The 19,635-nt window shown below is 39.3% G+C and overlaps 2 protein-coding genes across 2 annotated transcripts in view; both read right to left on the bottom strand.

Annotated features, from left to right (window-relative positions):
• Positions 1-1,265, bottom strand: part of map4k2 (mitogen-activated protein kinase kinase kinase kinase 2) — a 54,359-nt gene extending 53,094 nt beyond the window's left edge. The window contains exon 1 of the mRNA XM_084711720.1: positions 1,088-1,265. Within this exon, the coding sequence (XP_084567846.1) occupies positions 1,088-1,180 (93 nt within the window). The 5' untranslated portion in view covers positions 1,181-1,265. The remainder of the gene's footprint in view (positions 1-1,087) is intronic.
• Positions 1,266-4,531: 3,266 nt separating this feature from the next.
• Positions 4,532-18,430, bottom strand: men1 (multiple endocrine neoplasia I). The gene is made up of 10 exons (XM_084712420.1): positions 18,275-18,430; positions 15,188-15,660; positions 14,893-15,101; positions 12,545-12,673; positions 12,109-12,149; positions 11,727-11,814; positions 11,139-11,275; positions 7,473-7,617; positions 5,482-5,655; positions 4,532-5,395 (listed from the first exon to the last, which is right to left on the bottom strand). The coding sequence occupies exons 2-10, from the start codon at positions 15,621-15,623 to the stop codon at positions 4,856-4,858; spliced, it is 1,899 nt and encodes a 632-aa protein (XP_084568546.1). The 5' UTR covers positions 15,624-15,660; positions 18,275-18,430; the 3' UTR covers positions 4,532-4,855.
• Positions 18,431-19,635: the final 1,205 nt, after the last annotated feature.

Consider the following 19,635-nt stretch of genomic DNA (forward strand, 5'->3'; position numbering starts at 1 on the left):
ATCGGTAACATAATCCAAGCATCACAATATTAAAGTAAAAAAAAGTGAAAGTGAAAGTGTTTAGTCTAATATAGTGTTTTTCGTGCTGCAACTAACAATTATTTTCATCATCCAATAATCCGTTGATTTGTTTCTCAATTATTAATTTGTTGTTTGGTCCATCAAATGTCAGAAAATGGTAAATAAAAAAAATATTGATCAGAGTCCAAGATGACGTCCTCAAATGTCTTGTTTTGTCCACAACACAAAAATATTCAGAGAAGTAAAGAAACCACTTTTTTTTTTATTAAAAAATGGCTCAAAATTATTAATCGATTATCAAAATAGATGCAGATTAATTTAATAGATGAGTCACAATATTGGTTGATTGACTGATTGATTTAAAGACAAAAAATACTTAAGTTTCTACCCAATGAAGCATTTTTTCATTAGAGGCCATGGTAATGAATTGGCAGTTGTGTGTGCACAGTGTGTGGTAGAATATTGTGATTCATTTTAAAATTATAATCCCACTAATAATCCACATTTTTACTAAGTATATCTGTAATCCAGTTACATCTTCTTTTATGTGGAGCTGTGATAGAATACAGTTACCTTTTTTTGTATCCGGATTACATGTAATCCATTACTCCCCAAGCCTGCATGGACACAGCTCATGCAACAGGCTGCTCCTGTGTTTTGTAAAGTACCTGCCTGTTTATAACAGACACTGAGCTGCTTTCTGTCATGGTTGAAAGGATTACATTGCTTCAATGTGACACACACTCACACACACTTACACACTTTACATCCACCTCCTCTAAAGTATTTTCTAGAGATCCCTCAGATGAATGTTACACTTTGAAGTAGTTGTTTCTTCCTCTGTTGCCTGATGTGTGACTGATTGTGTGACCTGCAGGACAAAACGCTGTTTAACCCTTTCAGAGGCAGTAAGACAGGTCTCAGTGTAGATGTCATGTCTCAGGTCGTGATGCACAGACACTTCTCCAAACACACTGTTTCACCTTGGTGGCAGGAAGTGAGACACCCTGCAGTGTGTGTGTGTGTGTGTGTGTGTGTGTGTGTGTGTGCAGATGTTCTCACTCACCTTGAACACATCTCCGTAGGTGCCGCACCCAATCCTGTGGATTAACTCATAGTCATCCAGCGGGTCCAGGAAGGACACCCCTATCGTGTCCATGTTTGGAGGCGGACAGAGACACCTCTGGGTGCTGCTGTGCTGTGGGTGAGCCTGGCGGGAGAACTACTCACACACACATCCCGGCAGCAGCGGGGGTTGTTGTCGGAGGAGAATCAGCAGATGAACAGTCTGACCGAGAGGTTAATGGAACTAATTGGAGCTGACTAATTGCTGGAGTATCGATCCGGCTGGCAGACACGCACACACACACACACACACAAACACACTCACACACACAGAGCTGATCACTGACACACAAAACACTCTGCTGGCGTCTGTGTGCGAACGGTCCCGAGTGGAGCTGGAGTCACATCACGCATGAGCGAACAGTCCACACTGTAAAAAATTCAACCCCCAGTCGTTCACCTCTGTCTGTTCACTGAGCTGCTCTTCACAGGGGCGTGTCTACAGGCTGGGAGGGTGGCCCTGCCGACCCCTGAAATCTGATTGGCCACCTCCTGGAGACCTGGGGCGATTGTAACTTTTTTTTAAAATTTTAGTTCATGCAGTTTCATTCACACGTGACCTCTTCACAGGAGTCTGTCACTGGTTAACTTGTGCTCAGTGTGCGACTGTCTCCGACATCAGTGCTAAACCACAGTTACAAGTCCTGCCAAATACCAGTTTCAGTTTCAGAAAGTTCAATTTTTTCAGCACGTTCTCCCTTACTGTGGTTCTTCCTCTTCCTCATTAGCAGAGGTGACAAAAGCACACATCTTCTTTACTCAAGTAGAAGTGAAAAAGTTCAGGCTCTCATATGTCCTCAAAATATAAACCTAAAAACTCGTCCTCTGAAAAACATTTTTACTGACTGTTTCTGTGCAAAGCTAACTGGACCTCACCTTTTCTCCATGGTCCAGTCTCTCTTTCATCGTTACACCTTTTTTGTCCTATTATGTCTTTTACTTTTTTTTTTGGGATATTTTTTTCCATCTAGCCTTGTTATGTCTTTTTTTGCATTGTCTTTGATGTTTTTATCTTAGTCATGTTTTTTGTTTTGGTGCACCTTTTACATTGTCTTTATCTTGTTATATTTTTCTGTCTTTTTTGCCTTAATGTCTTTTACAGTCTTTGTCCTGTTATCTTTTTTTGTCTTTTTACATTTTTTCATGTTGTTACATCTTTTTTGCCTTTATGTCTTTTTGTCTCGTTATGTCCGTCTTTGTGTTTTATGTTTTTGCCTTAACATCTCTTACAGTTTTCGTCTTGTTTCAGCTTTTACGTCATCTTTGTTTTATGTCTTTTTTAGTCATTACATCTGTTGTGTCTTGTGTTTTTCATCTTGTCCTGTTACATATTTTTCCTTGTTTTTTATGTTTTTGCCTTGCTGCTTGTTTTTCTTTTACAGTTTCATCTTGTTTCAGCCTTTACATCATCTTTGTCACTGTAACATTTTTTTGTCCTGTTACATTTTTACATATTTTTCGTCTTTTTAGTCATTACATCTACACTGTCTCGTTGTGTCATTACGTTGTTTTTCTTTTGTTAGGTCATTTTTGTCTTCTATGTAATTTATGTTGGGGTCTTGTGACATCTTTCACGTTGTTCGTCTTGTTGATTTCAGTCTTGCTGATGGGAAGGTAATGCACAATGACACAAAATAAAAATAATCAGTAATTCAAGTACAAAGCAGATATTTTTGTTCATATTTAGGGAGTAAAAGTAAAAAGTTGCCAGATAAATAAATATTCAAGGAAAATACTCAAATGCTCATTTATCACCTGACTGCACAACCAAGTTATTAATTTGATAAATCTCACCCACAAAAATAAATCCTCCTGCTCTGGTGAGGTGAACCAATGAAACCAATTTCCTGCTGAATGTTTACACATCTCCTACTGCAGTATACGCTCAAACAGACTGCATTTTTTACAGTGTACAGCCTCTTATAGCTCAGTCACCTGTGATCGTGTGCTCTTATATATCTACACAACATCATCAGACCTCATCACATTCTATTTTCATCAGGTCTTTATTACTTGCAGATACAAAAAACAAGAACAAAAACCACGAGTCATCAAGCAAATCGGATGTAGCAGGGCCACCTAATGTGGCTCTGTGTCAACAGTGCATGGTCTTCCTGGTCTTCTCTAATCGTTAGAAACAGGCCTAGCTCAGCTATTCTCAAACTAAAGGCCACCTACTTTAGAAAAGAACAAAGGCAAAGTAAGGCAACAAAGAGCTAGCAAGAAAGAAGCTGTCGATAGAGCAGAAGTGGACAATGTTACACAGTAACTATCCTAAATTAATCACTTCAGTCATGAACAGGTTCCTAATGGTACAAGTTGATATTTACACGTGTGTCAGTTGGGTTCTGGTCATCCTCGTTACTTTGGCTTTAAACATCCTCATGTATGTCAATGAGATGGTTATAGTTGGTGTGCAATTGGGTGCCAATTAATACACAAACTAATGACAAGTGAGTTCTTACAATCTCTCAAACCAGGCAGTTTCTGGCTAATTAAATAAAAACAGAATGAAATGTTCAATCATTCAGCTCAAACTTGATATGTGATGTTTAAAGGGATAGTTTGAAGTGTGGCTCTAAGACGTACTTATCCATACAAAACATTACTTACAGTAGATGGCAGTTTGGAAAACCAGCAGGAGTATCGATGTAGGAGGCTAAGCAAGATATGTATTTAGAATATTTTTGCTGCTATCCCTTGCAGTGAGACTTTTTTGATGGGAAACCTCATTTATATAAACCAAATAACATTTTCTCCCACTCAACCAAACTCCTGGTTGCTAGTCTGTCACAATCTTTTCTTTTTTTTGTGTTATTGTGAGAATTTGGTAATTACAAACTAACATTTTAAAACACCGAAGTCACACAATAACCCAAACAAACCAATAGATCAAGGCAGTGGTAGACCAACAACTCGTGTGTTCTGTGAGGTAAAACTGTTTTTGCCAAAGGAGGCTGGTTGCTTTGGAAAGAGCGATATTTGGCTTATAGAACAGCGGTTTCCTGTCCTGCTGATTCTGTCCACAGCAGTACATTGCTTAGCATCCTACACTGGTACTCCTGCTGCTACTCTACAAGGCTGTCAAAAGAATCGATACTTTAACACTTTTTCAATACCATGTTTTCAAAACAATGCAATACTAAGATTCGATAGTATCGAAAGTACCAAAGACATAAAAAAGAAAAGATCTAAGTGCTCATTCAAGACTTCAGTTCAGTCCTTATTGTTCTCCCTGAAATTTGGCTTGCAGCAAAACCAGACAGTGTTCAGTGACTTTTTCTGTACCAGCAGCGTGTGCAGGTTGTTCATTTGAAAAAAGAAAAAAAAAATCCTGTTTTGTTTGCTTAGGACTTTTTTTTTCTTTTTTGTTGTGGTATTGAAAGAGATAAAGTATTATTTTATACTAGCGTTGTATCAAAGCTTAAAATTCTTGTATTGTGACAAATCCAGCAGGTAATACACTGACCTCAGATAAGTTCCTCATAAAACCACACTTCAAAAAATCTGAACTATGCCTTTAACTCAAGTGTGCAAGTCCAATCTATTGCTAGGAACTAAGAGGATTTTGACTGAACTGGACCTCAGATGAAAACACTGGTAAAAAGTTTCACAAACAAAAGCGAGGTTAATCGAGTGTCCGTGTTGCTGTTCACAGTATGTCTGTCCTACACAGTCTCAACAACTCCTCCTACAACAATCTACACGTCTACAGCGACTTGCGCTGTCTCTTCATGAAGGACATGGAGTAGTCTCCGGTCGGCGTGCTCTTCTGCCTCTTCATCTGGACCTGGGACTGGGCGGTGAGCTGCAGCTTGATGGCGCTGGAGTTCACCTTGGCCGCACACAGCAGCTCCTTCATCCCCTTCATCTTCTCGCTCTGGAAGACGACCACGGGGCCGGCCGGGGAGGGGGACGCCTGCTGCTGGGACGAGGGGGAGGACGCGGAGTCCGGGCTGGGGGACTTGGGTTTTGCTTCTGCGTCTGTGCCCCGCAGACCCTGGGAGGAGCGGCGGCGGCCCCCTCCCTCTCCCACCTTCTTGGGCTGGGCTGCTGCTGCTGCCGCTGCAGCTGCTGGGGGCTGGGTGGAGGGGGATGTGGGGGCGGCAGGAGGAGGAGAGCTCTGCTCATCCAGCTTGGACTCTCTCCTGGGGCCTCGTCTGCGGCCCTCGCGGGGGTCGTCGCTGGACTGGTCGTCGTCGTCCTGGGACTCTGGTTCTTTGGTGATGATGGTCACCTTCTGACGCACCTTTGGAATCAGATCATAAACATGTCAGCCACACACAGCGCTCAGATCAGCTGAGTTCAAAAGTGGAGCTATTCTGGGTGACTCACTTGAGCATCAAAGCGGCTCAGAGACTGGACCAGGTAGGTGGCCCAGCCCACATGAAGGACCGGCGTGGGGCTGCCCTCCTCCCATTTGCAGATGCCGTCATAGAAACGCAGCAGGTGGGCAAAGCAGTCTGAGTCCTGCAGAGCTGAGAGGGCAGCTGCTGCCTGCTTGGGCTCCTGAAACACAGAAGGTGGAGTGGGGGTGTTTTTGTAAGAATTCTTTTGGTAAATATTTTTTATTTCTCTCAGTATTCACTGTTTATTATACAGTACAGCCTCTTTTACACTGGACAAATGACTCTGCAGTGACCACAGGTATTTATCAGCTCAAGCTCTGATTGGCAGTGATGGAATCATGACACCCAAAAGGACACGCTAATTTTCTCCACTTTCTCGGTGGAAACAATCTAGACATGTTGCCTCAGTTGGTAAATTTTGTAACTCTTTTGTCCGGTTTTCATAGACATGTGCTGGCTTAACTTGGTTTGACTCAGAGCATCATCCCAGCACAGATGTGCATCTCCAGGACTATCTGCTTTCAGGTGTGCATTTGGTCAGTGACATGCTCGTCTTGAGTCAAGCAGCTGTAAAACGGAAGATTAACATGTTTTGTGAAGCTGAAGTTTTGATGTGGACCAAATATCATCACCATCTTGTTGCTGCTGTTTACTTTCAGCCTGGGTGTACACATGTGTATATGTATTTACTTTATTTTTTATTCTCAACCTGTTCCATTCTGAATTTAATCTGCTGTGTATATGTTGCCTTTTATAACTGAACTGTAACTAATTTTGCAGAATAACCCTGTGTTTTATAATGATAATAAATGTCCTTCAATCCTGTATTTCGTACTGTCACATCTGTAGTTCTTCAAAATAAAAAAAGTTATTATAGTTATTTAAAAGCTTTTATTATGAAGCAGCAAGATGTTGTGTTTTCATCAGCAGTAACTTAACACAACTCCTACCACCTAAAGGGAACATGAAACAATAAAATAAGTTCAGTCATGTTCAGTCATTCATCATTTACCACCACAGAGATTCACTTAGAGGCTACAAAAGTCATCTCATCTAGATTTAAGAAAAACTCATGTTGGTGTAAATGTTACCTGATAGGCTAAATTAGAGCTGCAACAATTATTTAATTAGTGATTATTAAAATAATTGTCAACTATTTTGCTAATTGATTTCTTGATATTTAAAGAAAAATGGGAATTAAATGATTTCTGATTTCTTTACTCTTTTATGAAAGAAAAAAAACATTTGAGGACATCATCACCTTGGACTCTGGGAAACACTGACTGACATTTTATATACCATACAACTAATCAATTAATCAAGAACATAAGCAAAAGATTAATAAACAGTGAAAATAATGTTTTGTTGCAGCCTTATACCACACCACATCTGAAGGTGGAATAAGTCATAGTGTTAACAGATCTCAGCCAAATGTAAACCGCTGTTTCTTTTCTTTTGTGTGACTCAGCACAAACCAAATAAAATCCATTCAAGCTTTCCAGTAAAACCAGCAGACGAGCTCTCTCTCTCTCTCTCTCTCTGAAAAGCAGAGCTCAGACTGCAGCATCACTCCTTCATCTGGGATAAACCAAGTTAGCTGAAAAATCTGCTAGACAGGGCTCGCCCAGTTACCTAATCTGCATACTGAAATTCAATTAGTGCTGAACTCAATCAGGTTTCAACATGAAAATCAGATAGTGAACCTGGTTTCTGAAAACCATCTGTAGCACCGTCCAATCAAAATGTAAACAGGAAGCCACTGCAGCATCAGACTGTCAGATAACGGTCAGTCCCTTGTAGAAGCTGTTGTGACAGTTGGTAACATCCACGCACTTTTTGCACGCTTACTGACATTATTTGGACAGGAAATCATCTCCCTTCCCCTCCATAAAAAAGGAGCAGTAAATGAAATGAACTGATGAGATCGTAAAGTTTTATCTGCTGTATTGCAGTCTGTGTCGGGCTGGGAATACTCACCTTGTCAGCTCCTTCTCCTCCCTCTCCTCCCTCCCCTGTGCTCTCTGCAGCAGCAGCCGTCTCCTTCAGCAGAGTGGGGATAACATCGTTTGCAATGTCAAAGAACTCCTTGTAGATCTCCTCGTCCTCACGGAAATAGTTATAGCTGCAAAAGCAGGAGGAGAAGAGAAGAGGGAGAGTTTTAATAACAGCAGGGAGGAAACCAGAATATAACAGGGGTTAACAAAATATGACTGAAAATTACAGAAGAGGATTAGGGCCACATGTGAAATACTTATATAAGGTCTGAGTATTAAATCAGAATTCTGTAATTAAAGTAAGAATCTTGACTTTCAGAATTGACTATTTTCTCACAATTTTGACTTTTTTTTCTTTAAACTCAGATTTCTGACTTTGTTTCTCAGAACTCATATTTTTTTTTCTTTTTTAAACTCAGAATACTGACTTTCAGAATTCAGACTTTTTGCCTTTAAAGTTGGAATACATCAGACCAGCAATACATCACTGAGCCCCGTCGCCAAGGCTACATGGCCTTTAGGGCAAAGATCATGGTTTCATATTATTGGAGAGATAGGAAAATCTGGAAAGGCTGCTGTCTAGCAGGTCATAAAACAAATAAACATATGAATCCATCCAGATCTCTGGTTCTCCATCTTTCCTGAGAAGTAAGAATGTATGAGCCTTCAGGAAACAGTAATCTTTATTGTGGCAGCAGTCCTAATTCCTTTTTATGACAATAAAAGTTAAGGCAAGGTCCAAAAATAATCATTAGACATGCCTATAAAACAAAGGGTTGTTTAACTCAACACAAATTATTACAAAATTATCAAAACTGCAATTCAAAAACTATTCAATTTACATTACTGTTCATGGGATCTCTTGTACTGGTCGGATTTTTTTCTTTAGACTCAGAACTCTGAGAATAAAGCCACACTTTTACTTTCTGACTTTTCCCAGAATTATAACTCAGAATTCTGAGATTTAAGTCAAAATTCCACCTTTTTAAAAAGATGTCAGACACAGAACTTGACTACATTTTTCACATGTAGCTCTATTCTTCTTTCAAAGAAAATGTCTTTTTTTTGCTGTCTTTTCCCCAGAAGGCATCATTGCAGTAAGTTCAGATTAAGAGATGTCTTTTGACATTTTAAAGTCTCTTTGACCTGTAACATGTAGATTATTTAAAGCTATGCAACAGTCCAGTCCAGACATGACAAGAAATGAACTCTGTGTGTCCCTAACAGTGGATTCTTTGTACATGATGCATAACGCACACATTCCCTCTTGTAGATGGTGCACAGAGGGTGAGCTGAAATTGGAAAACAATGGGGGAGCAGGAAAAGGAAGCTGATAGATGGGGAGGGAATGTGTGCCAGTATTTTTAGCTGCAGCTCATCGACAGTGTGTTGAAAGGGGAGGAGAGAGTGGGAGGATGCTGAGCTGGACACATCCTGGCTCAGCCACCACACCTTCTCAGCCTAACTGGGCGTCTTTGTGGTGGATGTGTTAGAGGAACCACCACAGTGAGCTATTTCAACTATGACTGTAACTCAACTCTCACCTCACTCTATTTTATATTTATTATTGGGATAAGATGTCTGATAAATGCACCAAGCCCTCTTTAAATGTCTTTGATCTAATCACAAGTCAGGGATGATATCTGTGCATTTACTGCCACCTTGTGTTCATCTGCTGAAATAACCACTGACACTACTTTTTGATTGCTCCTATGTTTCCAGTCCAACAGCCCTGAGGGCTTTACTTCAAAGCAACCTCAAAAGAGCCAGGCTTTCTCACAAAACTTCAAACCCCAGTCAGAGATGACGGGTTTCACAACGATGGCTATCAACTTTCTTTATTAACCAGGCTTTCTTCTTCTGTCTCTGTGCATGTTCCCATAAAAGGGGGCATTTAGGGCATCATTTGACTATTCTGCACAAAATGGGCCAATCACATGCCGCCAACTTAAGTCAAGAGGAGCAGGTTGTTATAACAGAGCGCTATGAAGAAGATAGGCAACAGTGACGCTGCACACATGGCAAGAAAAGGAAGGCTGGCAGGAAATTATTAATCAACTCAGTGCACTCTGCTGTTTTTTTCTAACTGACAACTACACATTAATTTTAAACATGATACAGAATATTTAAATGTGATACTAAATAATTACATTTAGATCTGATGCTGATCCATAATGAGGGATACATGGAAATCACCCCAGTTCCAAAAAAGCTGTGACAAAATGTAAATTGAACTGAATGCAATGATTTGCTTAACTTTTTCAACCCGTATTCAATTGAAAAAAGCACAAAGACAAGATATCTAATGTTCAAACTAATAGATGAGTAGTTTTTTGTAAATATACACTTCCAAAAAAGTCCATCAGCATTTGCAAACTGAGGACACTAATTGTTTAAGTTTTGAAAGTAAAATTCTTTCTCATTCTTGCTTGATATACATCTTCAGGTGCTCAACAGTTCAGGGTCTCTGTTGTTGTACTTTATGCTTCATAATGCACCACATATTTTCAATGGGAGACAGGTCTGGACTGCAGGCAGGTTAATCTAGTACCTGAACTCTTTTACTATGAAGCCACACAGTTGGAACATGTGCACAATGTGTCTTGGCATTGTCTCGCTGAAATAAGCAGGGATGTCTCTGAAAAAGACTTTGTCCCGATGGCAGCATATGTTGCTCCAAACATAAAAACTGTAAAATCTGTGTTGAGAAACGTTCTTCAACTGTGGAATGTCACAAACAGGTGTTGATTCCACAACTTTCACTTTCGTTGCTCCTGTCCCAACTTTTGTGAAACATGTTGCAGGCAACAAATTCAGAGTGAGTGTATATTTACAAAAAACAAGTTTATCAGTTTGAACATTAAATATCTTGTGTTTGAACCCCATTCAATCATATACATGTCAAAACGCACGTGCCAATCTGTTTTTCTTCAACTAATCAATTTGTAATGGGTGTTCTATTAGCTGTAACACCAGCAGTGCAACAGACTTGGCAGCAAATCAGGACCCAAAGACAGAAACATTATTCAAAGTGGTGTGTGGCTGCTTCATCATTCATTTAGTGTATGGATAATAAGCTTTGTAACATTTAAAGTGATGCATATAGTTTGTGTTGCATGGTTCCTTTCAGTCACATTACTAACATACAGCTCATCAGGTTTGCATATAAAAGGTTGTCCCTCTGCTCCAGAGCAGGTTATGCATTCAGCATAAGTGACCATGGTGATCTAGCAGATTAAAACAGAGCCACCTTGACATTGAAAACTCTGGCTTAAGGCTGAACATATCTCGCTAATCCATTAATCTCATTTCTTAGTACACTACTCAGTAATGTTACATCTCAGCCAGTAACATTAGCTTTGCTGGTTCTTGGAAAAATGCAAAGTAACAGATTTCGCAGCATGCCAACATTAAAAAAAGCAGTATGAAGCACTGGAGCCATTAGTCTTTGTTCTCTTTGGGTTCTGGACTATTGATCAGAGGACTATCACAGGATTTTAACATGTAATTAATGTCAACACAAGATGAATCCGCTTGTGTTATTCATATTTTATAACCATAAACTAATGGCCTTGGAGGGGTGGGACCCTTGGAATGGAGATGACTTAAACCTGCAACACTGTAGTGTATAAAAGCAGAGTGAACTCACTCCTGCATGACCTGAGCTGCCTCAGCCCAGGCCTTCAGAGCCTCCCGCACATTCCTGTGTCTGTAGTGGAAACCAGCCAGGTACATGTAGGGGTAGATGTGCTCGTTGTTGTAGTGCTTCTGAGCAGAGCTCACAGCCTGAGAGACAGAGAGCATGGAAATACATAGTTAGAGGCTTCAAAGTACAACAATATCTTCATACATGCAGTGGAAGACCCACGATCAAAATAGTCTGACTTCATGACAAGTGGAACTGACCCCATCTGGTTAGTTTTGGTAAAACACATCCGATTCTGTTGTCCAAAGCTCATATTGACAGATTCTAAATGAATACTTCAACATTACAGATGCATCAGCCGACCAGGTTCCAGTAAAATGCATTTAAAAGTCAGTATTTTATTATGAACACTCAATTTAATTTGCTTAATTGGAATCAGCAGGTGAGACGCTTAAAAAAAAAAACAGGAAATCAGAATCAGCGAAGAAAATTACAACCAGCGCATCTCTATTCAACATTTTGACAAAAACATGTCATGTCCTACCAGACCTCCTGCTGTATGACTCGATGGAAACCTGTCTAAAGACTTACCTTGAGGTGGATTTTCAGGGGGTTCTCCTTGCCTGGGATTGGCTCCTGGTCTTCAAGGTCTGCCAGAGTGCCCATGGCCATTGGATACCTGGTACACAACACAGAACAGGAGGAGGTTTACACACAAACATCTTTGCAGTGGACTGGCAGTGTATACAAATTGTAAGACTCCAAGAGACAATTCATTCCTAGTTGGGGCTGCACAATTAATCGCAATATTTTTGAAATCACAATATGACCAAGTGCAATATCCAAATCACAGAAACAAATTGCAATTTTTGAAAAAGGAAAAAAAAAACACATTATTATAGCAGAGATGTCCTGACCTAAAAATCCTGCTCTTTTTCTAGCTGTACTTACTAACACCAACAGAAACTCTCACCTGTCGAGGTTGCCTCGCTCATACAGCAACCAGAGGAGTTTCTGTCAGTGAGAAAAAAGAAATAAATCAGGAGGAGTAACACAGGAACATCATTAAAAAGCAATAAAACAAAGATGATCATTAAGAACAGTGCAATATACCAATGGTGTAACATAAGCTCCGCTCCACACCACACAAGTGCTTTCAACACGCTGAGAGGGAGCATACATTTCTAAACACCAAACTGCATGACAAAAGTGAAAAATAATGGGATTTCCTACATAAACATGTCTGATAATATCTCCAAGAACATCAAATTGTTCAGATGGGCTCTCTGACATTTAGGTCACCACTTCCTCCAACATCCGCTGCAAAACTGAGAGCTGTGTTGTGTTGCGGGAGATGAAAACAACAGATATGTAACGAGCCATCGCACAGCACATGCGGCCGTGTTCACCTGTTGTAGCTGCAGGAGCTCAGAGCTGTCAGTGTGAAGGTCCAGTGAGGGGTTGATGGCACAAACCATGAAGGCCACCTCCATGTTTCTGTCACATTTCATGTAGGAGCCCTTCAGATACAGCCAGCTCTGAGAGAGACACAAACACACAGGACAGGCTTACAGCAAGGTCAACATTAAAATCACAGCAAATACTAGACATTATTAGCTTCTGTCTGAAACTAAATCCTTAGGCTTGCCTACAATCATAATACATTGCATGGCATTTTTCTCACCACTGTACAGGTGTCCTGCATTATCAAAATCTAAGGAGAGCCACCGTCATGTTTATTTAGAGACGAGGGTTTTTCATGCCTGTCTAACTGATGCGCTTATACCAAGCAGGCACACATTACGCACAATACTGTAGTGCGGAGGTAATGGGATACTAATGTTTTCACAATTTCTGCAAGGTCAAGGTAATCGTGAGGCAAATGAATGTGTGTTTGTAATGAAAGCTAAGCTGAAAGCTAACAGAAGCAAACAGCACTGGATATTGAACCTCAGTCGCCACTTTTTGAGTACTGGTACTTGACTGATCATTTAGAAAACATGTATGCACATCAGCACCAATATTTTCTCTCATTAAAAACAGTTAAACTTGCTGTGCTTCTATCCTTCTCAGTGTATTTTGTCAGTTCATTAAGTCCATTACTTAACAAGATGCCTCCTTTTCATCCTGTCTTTACCAGTCGATTTGCAGTCTAATAATACTGACAACACTTACAATTTCTTCATGAGCTCTTTGAGACACCAAAGGACATAAATCTACAAATCAGAAGCATGCATAAACTGCTTTCAGTCATCAGAATGTGCTCACCTCAGAGCCCTCACTCTCAATAAATTGAATTAGCTGAATGACACAAAACCAATATTATTTTCAACAGTGTCATGTTGACTTGGCCAAATTAGTAAAAAAAATATAATCAAAAAATGTAACTCTAGAGATGTGTTTTGTTTTTTGTAACTGTCGTCATTGTCGTTGCCTACGTGGAATATATCCTCCCAACCCTGGAAAATGTGTTGAAACCTTAATGAAAAGATTTTGAAGTAAAAAAAAAAAAAAAAAAAAATTAAACTCAATTGGTCTCATCTAACATCTGGTGTGATAGAAGTTTTTTCATGTGACCCAAATCAATACAGAATTGAATTACTACACTGGACAACTATGGCATGCATCTTTTTTATTGGATTTTAGTGCCTCCTCTATATAATATGAGTATAATTTATGGAAAAATCCCTTCTGTCCTTTTCTCTACAGTTTTTTTGTCTTTAAATAGAAAGAAGCAGCAGTATTAAAAACCAAGTCATGCTAGCAAATAAATAAATAAATAAATAAATAACTATGAAATGGTGAGACAAGGAACCATTAACAAAGGGAGAGTGGGCAGCAAGTGCTGGTCCAAATGGTTATTACATAAAAATGAGGACATTACATAGAATGAAAGGAAATATTTGGTGGCGTTTTTTGTTTTACCTTCTTCTTTGTTTTTTCTTTCTTCCTCATAAGTTTGTGGTCTACCAGGATTAATCATATTGTTATTTATTTATTTTTCTATTATTATTATTTCTTTGCTTTGTGTTCCTTTCTTAAATGTGCGCATGTGGTTTAAGGATATAATCACATTTATTATTCTCCTCCAATTTTGTTTCTGTGATTTATACAGACTAGAATCCACAATTATTTGTGCAATAACTCACCATACAATATCACAGAACTGTTATTAAACTGTTATGCATGATTATAGCTTGAAGCACATTTTTGGACTTAATTCTTACATCCATTAATTTTATTTTTTTACATATTGCAGTTTTATATTGTAGAAGAGGCACAAGCACACTTGTTATTGTATATATTTGTTACTGTTGTTATATTATCTCTTTTATATATTGTAGCAGAATGTACATATTTTACATACTTCCTATAACTCTCTATACTCATATATATTTTTCTATTCTGTACGGGAGCACCTGTAACGTTCTGGTTCTGATTATTTGTTTAGTGGGTTTATACTGGGTTTACATGTGTGCTGGATGTCCAAAGGCAATTGTTATTATTATTCCCTCTGAGGACAGTGCTACATCAGTGCTACATGGACCCAGGAGGGGAAATTAAATTGAGGTTACTGACAGTAGGTCATGCTGCATGCCTGCGCATTACTGAACATGTGCTCAGTGATCTTTTCAGGCATCACAAAGAGCTCACCAAGAAATCACCAAGAAATCACATACATCTTTACTTACTGTTTAAATCTGAACTATATTTGAGAGTTTGATGGTTTCTCCAGGCGACCAGATGTAGACCTCACCTTCTCACTGACTCCCGCTGCGACCGTTTGTCCTCGTCTGTCCTCGTTACCCTTTCCGTGCCAGGTGACCTCGGCTGTCTCTTCACCGTTTTTGCCAAAAATCACCCAGGCGTGGTCCTCAGACAGTGCTAGGTGGACGTCCTTCAGTCCTAGAACCTGGCAGGCTGCCACCACAGCAAATGCCACCCCGGAGCTGTCCAGTTTGGTACCTGAAATTGAACAAAGACATATTTTCACCAATGTGACACCACAAACACCTTCATTATAATTCATGTCATTGTAATAGTTGTGGTACCAGTGATGAGACTGAAGAGGGACTGGATGTGTGCCCGGTCCTTGAAGTAAGAGCGGCTCAGACTGTTCCAGATCACATCTGACACTTTCTTCACCAGCTCCCTGCTGGACCCTGCAGCTGTCCTCCGGTACTGGGACAGGTCCACTGCGCCGCGGATCTGCGCCGTGAAGCGCTCGTACAGTGCAGAAATCATACCGAGCTCCACTGTGGGGAAGCAGGAGTTGGGACAGTCTGGCTCCAGTGGTTCAAAGCGGACCCCTGGGACATTTATGGGAATGACCCGGTTCACAGCTAGGAAGTGCTCGACAAACCCCAGGACCAGAGAGAGAAGGGCCAGGTCAGGCTCAGACTTGCGGAGCTCAGCATCAAACAGCTGAACCACACCATCGATCCCCCGCAGGGGAAAGTGCTTCTTCTGGGCTGAGTGCAGACCCATGATGTCCTCTGTGAGTCGACTCAGACACTCTCCTCACCTGCAGCAATGATACACATGCATCAATATCATAGAAAGTAGGATTCTATTATTGCTGACGTCCTCATGCTGAAATTCACATTGAGCATCCCTAGGAATAATAATACATTTACTTATATAACACTTTTAAAAAGAGAGGTTACAGTGCTTTAACAGACAAAGCAGGAGCAGGATACATAAGATATATCAAGCTTTGATACATGCACAATATTTATTATGATCAGCTGATTGTTGGTTTAGCTCTGTACATGGGATTTGTTGACCAGTTAATATAGAATATTACCAGACTTATCCTTTAAATTTGTGATTTTCTTATATAAAAAAATCCAAATTAAAACACATTTTACACAACATAGTATTTCCTTCATGGTAATATGCTCTAGATGTACCAAAGGCTTAAAATTCTTTAGCAGAGAACCACTTAAAAAGACCACAATATTTCATTTTGCATGGGGAAAATTAAATAATATAGATTTACAAATAACTGCCTACATTTAGAATGATAAAATTTGAAAATGGTATTGAATTATATTGTGTAGAATTTATCTCAGAAACAAAATGCCGCATATATTTAGGAGAGATCTGGTATTTTAACCCTTAGAGGTGAAACTGGACAATATCTTGCAAGAAAAGTGGACTTGTTCAATGTGCAGTTTGAGTGATATAGAAACTTAATTACATGTTTTCTGCTGTTCCTTTTACTGAGAGCTGTGCGAGACTTTGTTCAATAATATAAAAATGTGTTGATTTTTCAAAAATATGGATGAGACAGGAGGCTGTTCACATATGAAACATTTAGACAAGCCAGTTAGTTGGAGAAAGCCTGGTAGATAAGAAAAAAGCTCTTTGGGATGTTACAATACCAAAACTCATGTTACAATATTAGATACCATAATAAAAGGTCCACAGTATAATACTTTTTTTTGAAGTCCTTCACAAAAACATATATGATTTGGGCAGCATTTTTGTTCTTATTAAGTTCTTTTTTTTCTTACTTGAGCTGCTTCTGCTATCCTTCTTTAATAAAATTAAATAAAAATAAAAAATAATAAAATAAAACTGACAAAATAAGATTGTCACAGTCAAGTACAGTATTGAGATTTTTTTAAATGCATAATTTTCTGTATTATTACATCCCTAATTTTTCTAAAGATAAACTGCTGTAACAGTTCTTCTCAGTGTACAGCTCATTTCAAACTTATTTCTTCTTTTCTGAGAGACAACAGAAATACTTTAAAACGTGATAGATTGTTTAATTTAGTTTTACTTTATTACCTGAAACCTATATTTTGTCATATGGTGGTATTCTGTAATTCCATGTTGGATGTGCCAAATGTTTGGCACGACACAAATAAAAAGTAAACTAAATACTCAGCTATAAACTGTATTTTTAAGCGTTGTCATTTTGTGTTGTATGAGTTTTTGTCTAAGCTTTCTTTGACATTTAAAGCGACACATCAACAGATGTAATAAACAGCTTTAAACGTTTAAACACTGTTTGCTTATATAAGTTACATAAGTGTGTCATTTCCCGGTAAACAAAGCAAACAGTTCCTGTCATAAAGGCCATTTAATAGAGCCTGCTATACTGCCCCGAGTATTTATTTCTACGTGTCGGCGTTTATAAACATCTCAGCAAGAATAATTGTCCATGTTATTAAAATTATCATATGCTAAACAAATTAAACATATATCTATAAAGTGACCTGCCGCTGAGCAGAGCGGCTTGACTCGTTGCATAATGCTGGTTACATCAATGCCGCTATCATGGACTATAGGGTGTCGTGTCTACAGGGGGAACCTTTGCTTTGCGAACCTATCGCGAGATTTGTTCGCATTGTTTCATCATTACACACCTTGTGTAAACAAATTATCTCTTATAATGTCACAACACTATGGTTAAAATCTGGGCAGGTTTAGAGACAGAAACACTTGGTTAAAGCGAGGGAAAGGTCATGATTTGGTTTATATTAATCACTCTCGCGAGCTCTTCCGCAGGTCTAGGGTTTCCGTCTTGACACGAAAGTACATGGCGCTTTGGTGGGCGGGGCACTCCTACTGCTATATACGTACTTTCATTGCAAACCGGCAAATTGAAGCTCTACGAGGTTCATGATTCTCATTAATACAACAGAATGTCTTCACAATACCATAAAAATCCTCAGTCTGTCAGTACAGACCGCAATACTCAGTTAACCAACATGAATTAATGTGCTAGCCTGGCTGGCGAAGCTAACTAGCTAACTTTACTAAGTTAAGTTAGCCAACGTTAGCGTTACCCATGATGCCCGCTACGGTGCTAGTTTACTGAATGAATACTAGGTTGTCCAAATAGCTAATTGTGATGAAGTACAGAAACATCCTTTAGCAAAAAGTGAGCCACATTGTGACAACAGCCTTGGAGCAACTGGCTGAATGGAGGCTGCTGAGAGGAGCAGCTAACAAGCTAACGAGTTGCTAGTTAGCTAAACTCATCACTTTTAGATAACGCTTAACTAACCTAGCTAACCACTCTAGCACTCTCGCGGGATATACCGCAATAATATGCCCCAACACTGCTTCACTCTGAGCTCCTATAAACGTAATATCTGACCGGTGTGCAGGAGATTACGTACCCGTTATCTCACAGCCTCAGCCACATGTTTTTGTTTGTGTCCCTCTTCTTTTGCCGCGCAGTTCAGTCTGCCCGATAGTCACCTGCAGTCTGTTCTGAATCTATGCGTCTGCGCACCACAGCAGATCTCATAACGTCATGAAGGTCCCTGTCAGATACAGTCCAACTTTGATAGGCCCATCCCTATGCTTGTAGATCTTAACCACTGCGCATACGGTTTCATTTCATGTATGCTGGGAAATGTAGTTCAAAGTATATTACTCGTATGCACCCCAGTAGAGGGCAGCATGATGCCATTATGTGATTCACTGCTACAAAATGGAACAAAGGTAACCATTACATAATGGAAAACAGGCTACAGTAAAAAGCACACAGTTAGGAATTGTATAAAATTATACTGTTTTTGTATGCTTGTGAAGAATATCTGACAAGATCTGTGTGTTTTTATTGCTGAACATATTGATGAGGGTTTTGTCTTGTTTTGGTTGAGTGTCGCCTAAAACAGATGTTGTCAATTTTTTCTCAGGCAAAGACCCCTTACAAGATAGAACATGTATGTCCCTTGAATTAGAGACACAAGCTTGATTAGCAGAAGGGAGATTTATATAAAAGGATGCAAGGTGATATATTTCTCATTTACAAGGTTGTCACATGAAAATTTGTTGCAGTTCCTTCTTTAATTGATTAATTTGAATTTATTATAGAGATCCATAAAAATACAGAGCAAAGTAATTAAGACGGTGGAGTCCTGAGGATGAATTAAGCCGTCTCACAGCCTGTAGGAACATTTATGATGTATTTTAGATTTAGAAAATTAATTGGTCAAATATGTTTTTTTTTTCTCATAAATAAATATTTATTTAAATATATATCATAATTCTTAAAATTAATAAGTCTGAATACTTTTCACAGACCTTCTGGTAAAGTGCTAGTGGTGTTCTATACCAGTTTAACTGGGGGTAGGTTGGTGACAGTTGCTATATCATAGGGGCACATTCAACTCAGATAGTAATAGAAGACAATAGCGCACAAAAAACAAACAAACAAACAAACAAACAAAAAAAACAACATAAAATACCACAATTAGTATATGTTTTAGTAACAATATTTGTTTTAGTAATTTACAGATTCAGTTATTTGTGTCAGTGACATGATGTCAGTATCATAAAATTACAAGACAGTGATAATTTTATCATTACTGGAGGGCCACAGGAGGATCCAAACTCCGTGTTACAAGGGCACTGGCTCCTGTTGGCCTCTCCCTAAAACCGCCCCTGCAGAGTACCACAGACCCCTGGAGGTCCCTGGACTTGTAGAACCACTGATGGCGCAGAGAGAGACTTACAATGTATATATGATTAA

The sequence above is a fragment of the Lutjanus erythropterus genome, chromosome 23, assembly GCF_056507025.1.
Source record: "Lutjanus erythropterus isolate fLutEry1 chromosome 23, fLutEry1.hap2, whole genome shotgun sequence".
NCBI classification, from domain to species: domain Eukaryota; kingdom Metazoa; phylum Chordata; class Actinopteri; order Lutjaniformes; family Lutjanidae; genus Lutjanus; species Lutjanus erythropterus.